Source organism: Macrobrachium nipponense, chromosome 24 (assembly GCF_015104395.2).
Source record: "Macrobrachium nipponense isolate FS-2020 chromosome 24, ASM1510439v2, whole genome shotgun sequence".
In the NCBI taxonomy this organism is placed as follows: domain Eukaryota; kingdom Metazoa; phylum Arthropoda; class Malacostraca; order Decapoda; family Palaemonidae; genus Macrobrachium; species Macrobrachium nipponense.
Window position 1 is genome coordinate 32,930,291 of NC_061091.1, and position 4,322 is coordinate 32,934,612.

The following is a 4,322-nucleotide window of genomic DNA, read 5'->3' on the forward strand; positions in this document are numbered from 1 at the left end:
GAGAATATTTTGAAGGAAAAGAGAAAAGTTGTATGTGGCATACTGGAGAAAACTGATCGACGGGAAATGTGGTGTTCAGTTATGGGAAATAAGTTGTTGAGAGCAACCAAAACATTTCATTTAGGAAGTGAAGTCCGTGGTTGAAGTTCTCAAGGGTGAAGCAAATGTATGTTGAGTAACTGTAACTGTATAATATGATAATATTATCTTTATGGATGGAGTGATGTGAGAAGTCAGAGGATGGAATTTAGGTATTAAAACAAAATTGTGGAACAGACAAGTTTGTTGTTAATTGAGGGTGGAATAGTAGTTGTTTGAAGATGGTACATTACTGGTTTGTTGATAGTGAGGTGAAAGTGTACAGATTAGTGATAGAATATAAAAGGTTTTGCAAAAGAAGAATATTGATGGCAAATGTTAGCAAGATTGATGTTACATGGTGAATGGGAATCAATGAGATAGAGCAATTAGGATATGTTGGTGGGATTGTTTGCAAAGCATAAACATTATAAATCAAAATATTTGGGAATGAATATTTCGTAGGATGGTAGGATGGTTGAAGAGATGCGTCACAGTTATATGTAAGATAAAGAAGTTAGCGGGATGTATGTAAGATATTGGGAACACGCTATATGCCAACAGGAATGAACGATTGGTGAGCCAACTCTCCTTTATGGAAGTGAATTGTCGATGCTGAATGCAAATGAACATGAAATTGTTAAAGCTGTAGAGATGAAATGTTTGTGCTACATAAACGGTAGGCGAAATGAAAACATGATAACTGCGGATAACTGTGGTCAATAGTTAGCATAAGTGAATAAGTAGTTGAGAGTATTTCGAGCTGGTTGTGAAAAAGGTTCTGGAAGGGAAAGGCTTTAGGATATAGGAATCAAGAGAGTGAATTACATGCAAGATAATGGTGAATGGTGTATTGGTAAGGTAGGGATAAATGTGTTGCTAATGAGCCATCTTAGTAAGATTATGAAGCAACTCATATTATGAAAGTTTTATATACAGATGGTTCTTCCACGATTCAGCAGTTAAATTATGAATGAAGTTTACTTTGTTAGAGGAAAAGGAGTGGTGGTACGATATATATATATAGCTTAAAAAATCACAGTAGATGCACGTGACTTCATAAATAAGCGAATACCACGGGAAATGAAAGTCAGGAATCCAAGCGCTTTCGTCTTTATTCAGACATCGTCAAGGAGCTACTTGACGATGTCTGAATAAAGACGAAAGCGCTTGGATTCCTGACTTTCATTTCCCGTGGTATTCGCATATAGTATATATATATATATATATATATATATATATATATATATATATATATATATATATATATGTGTGTGTGTGTGTGTGTGTGTGTGTGTGTGTGTGGTGTGGGCGTGTGTGAAGTATCAGCTTGTCACTAGGAAGCCTAGTACCCGATTGAAATAGAATATATGGTCTGCTACTAAACTCCTAACACTTTGGAGAAAGCAATAATGGTGAGCTAATTTAAGAAAGGGAAATAATATGATAGATGAGAGTAATATTCTATTTAGCAGATAGCTCTCAAAATCCGAAAAGGGGCGTGACATTTTATTCTCTATTTTAGAATTGCATATTTTTCTTTTATTATTATTGCTCACACACACTAGTAGTATGTATATATATATGATACTATATATATATATATATATATATATATATATGTATATATATATATCATATATATTATATATATTTATATATATATATATATATATATATAGTATATATACTAGTATATATATATATAATATCCTATATGATATATATATATTTCGTATATATATCTTTCTCTAATAATTCTAATAGTGTATAATATCTTTATATATATATATATCTATCTATATAATATAATATCTATCTCATATATATATATATCTATATATTCATACATGTGTTGTCTGTCAGTGTGACTGTGCGTGGAATTACACAGCTATCCATTCAGGTGATTTAAGGCAGAGGGACAGTTGAACCGAAGGTTTGTTGTGAAACGAATGAAAGATACTGATAATGATGGACAATGCTGACAAGGAAGGGATGTTGGGGTATGGGTGTGGTGGGGGTGGAGGGAGGGAGTATGAACGCTTAACAAATCTTGCAAGGCAGGTTACCATTGGGATTACCCGACTGACGTAATCATAACTAAGATTTTTCACGACCATCGGTTGCAATGACCCAAAATAGACAATAAAATTGTGACGAGGATAATTAAGGAAGTAGCTCTTAATGGAATTAAAGAGGTGCATCAGATTGCAACTGGTGATGTCAGCTTTGCACTTTTCTTTTCTTTCCATGAAAGATTTTTCTTCTGAATCCAGTTCCAGAAAAAGAGGTCGTTGGCATCTCTTCACTGAGCGACTGCTTTCGTATAAATAAGAGGAGGCAATGGACGACGATAACAGTTTTCCAGACTCGAAGAAGGAAACGACATATCTCTTATTCACCATGAAGACGGTAAAATTATTGTTAAATTCTGCATCTTCCTTATTGAATCTCCATGTTTTTACCCAGTGACAGTAAACATTGTTGCTCACAATATTTTAACTTTGAAAAAATTTTCCACGAATGTGTAATAGCTCTTAAATATTGATAAAAATCATCAATCCATACATGTGTAGGACAAACTGGGAATGTATTTAAAAATCTATATATATACTTAATAATTGAAATCTAATTTTCAAGTACCAACATTGCACATTTCAGCTTTTCCTGCAGGTTCTCAATTGAGCGTAGTCTTCGAGGCAGTCAAATAAAGTTAAGAAATACCTGAATGTTTTGCAAACTAATCCCTTGATTCCCTTTGCAGATCAGCGTTGCCCTGTTGGTGTTGGTGGCCCTTTTTGCCCTGATGGAGGTCACTGGAGCCCTGCCAGCACCCGAACCTAGCCGACGCCACTTCTTTGGAGGTAGTCCCTATGGCTTCGGCGGTTACGGCTATAGACCTCACGGATACGGCTTTGGCTACGGCGGATACGGCGGTGGCTTCGGAGGCTTTGGAGGCTTTGGTGGCTTTGGTGGCCATGGAGGATTTGGAGGTTTCCACGGTTAATAACGAACTTCTCTAAGATGAAGATCATTTATGAAGATAATTGCAGTCATTGCGTCAGCGACCTTCAGTTAATAAACCAAACGATTTGTTAGATATGGAAAGTTTTCTAAAGGAAATGTGAAATCTATTCTTTTATATAATAAATTTTATATTTTTCCAATGAACATTCTTATTTAAGATTCCTAATACTGCCGTCTCCGTAGATGTGATAGACTTAACAAACGATACCAAGTTTTTTGTCATTATTAGGTATATTTATTTCGACCCAGGCCATGTAGTCAGGAAGCCAGCCTCTAAAATTTTGGAAAATGGGGCCCTGAAAGATAAACTTTTGTATCTTATATTTTTGTAATCTATAACATTCCAGGAGCATGGGAATGTAAGATACTGTTAAAAATCTCATTTCAAAATCTATGGAACGAAGCAGAGTCTAGCAGTAACTCCTCGCGTCAAACGTGTTCAAGAGACACCATTTCTGAAAAACAGTAGTGTTATATCCTTATAGTGTTATTTTTGTAGCTTAAATGTACAACATTTCCTTCTGTTAAGCCAGTTGAATAAGGATAATTCTATAAAACTAACATGTACTCCAGTTTTATTACAAAAATACATAAAAAAAGCATATTTAGGGAATAAATAAATATGCATGTTTCTGACTAGTATGTCTGAAACAGCTTCCAGGATATACAATTGTTGGTGCTCTTTGGAATGATAACTACAATCTTAGTTAATATCTATGGCAACATAGGCTCTTGTAATACCTCAAACTCAGAATTTTACTTTCCAGACAAAATAATGTAAAATAGGGAGAATTCTGTTGCAATTAGTGTAATTGAAGACTCATTAAGAAAAATTGACGTATATAATATTACCTCAACTAAAAGGCACTCAATAAATGGAATTTCATTCGGTATGACTACTGCTACTGACACAGAGCTTAACTTTATCTCCAGTTTCATTGCAAAAAAAAAAAAAACATAAAATATTCTAGAAAAAAATACACCCATTTCTGATTAGTGTGTCTGAAATAGCTTCCAGGGACATTGTATCACCCCTTTTATCTCAGGATATATTATATTGCTGTTGCTCCTCAGAATGATAACTACAATAAAAGTTAATATCTATGGCAACATAGGCTCTTGGATTAATCATCGCAGTTGAAACTGTGTGCTTCACCTTTTCAACCAAATCAGCATCCTCCTTGACTTGTTTATTTGAACTTCTATGACGGCCTCCA

The 4,322-nt window shown here is 34.5% G+C and overlaps 1 protein-coding gene across 1 annotated transcript; it reads left to right on the forward strand.

Moving 5' to 3' along the window:
- The first annotated feature begins 2,129 nt into the window (after positions 1-2,129).
- On the forward strand, positions 2,130-3,245 carry LOC135203951 (neuropeptide-like protein 31). The gene is made up of 2 exons (XM_064233884.1): positions 2,130-2,490; positions 2,843-3,245. Exons 1-2 carry the CDS (start codon positions 2,422-2,424, stop codon positions 3,083-3,085), a joined length of 312 nt encoding a protein of 103 aa, XP_064089954.1. The 5' UTR covers positions 2,130-2,421; the 3' UTR covers positions 3,086-3,245.
- Positions 3,246-4,322: the final 1,077 nt, after the last annotated feature.

Coding starts and splice junctions, on each gene's coding strand:
- LOC135203951 (XM_064233884.1), top strand. CDS start 2,422: ATGGACGACGATAACAGTTTTCCAGACTCGAAGAAGGAAACGACATAT. Junction 2,491..2,842: donor TCTTATTCACCATGAAGACG/GTAAAATTATTG, acceptor TTCCCTTTGCAG/ATCAGCGTTGCCCTGTTGGT.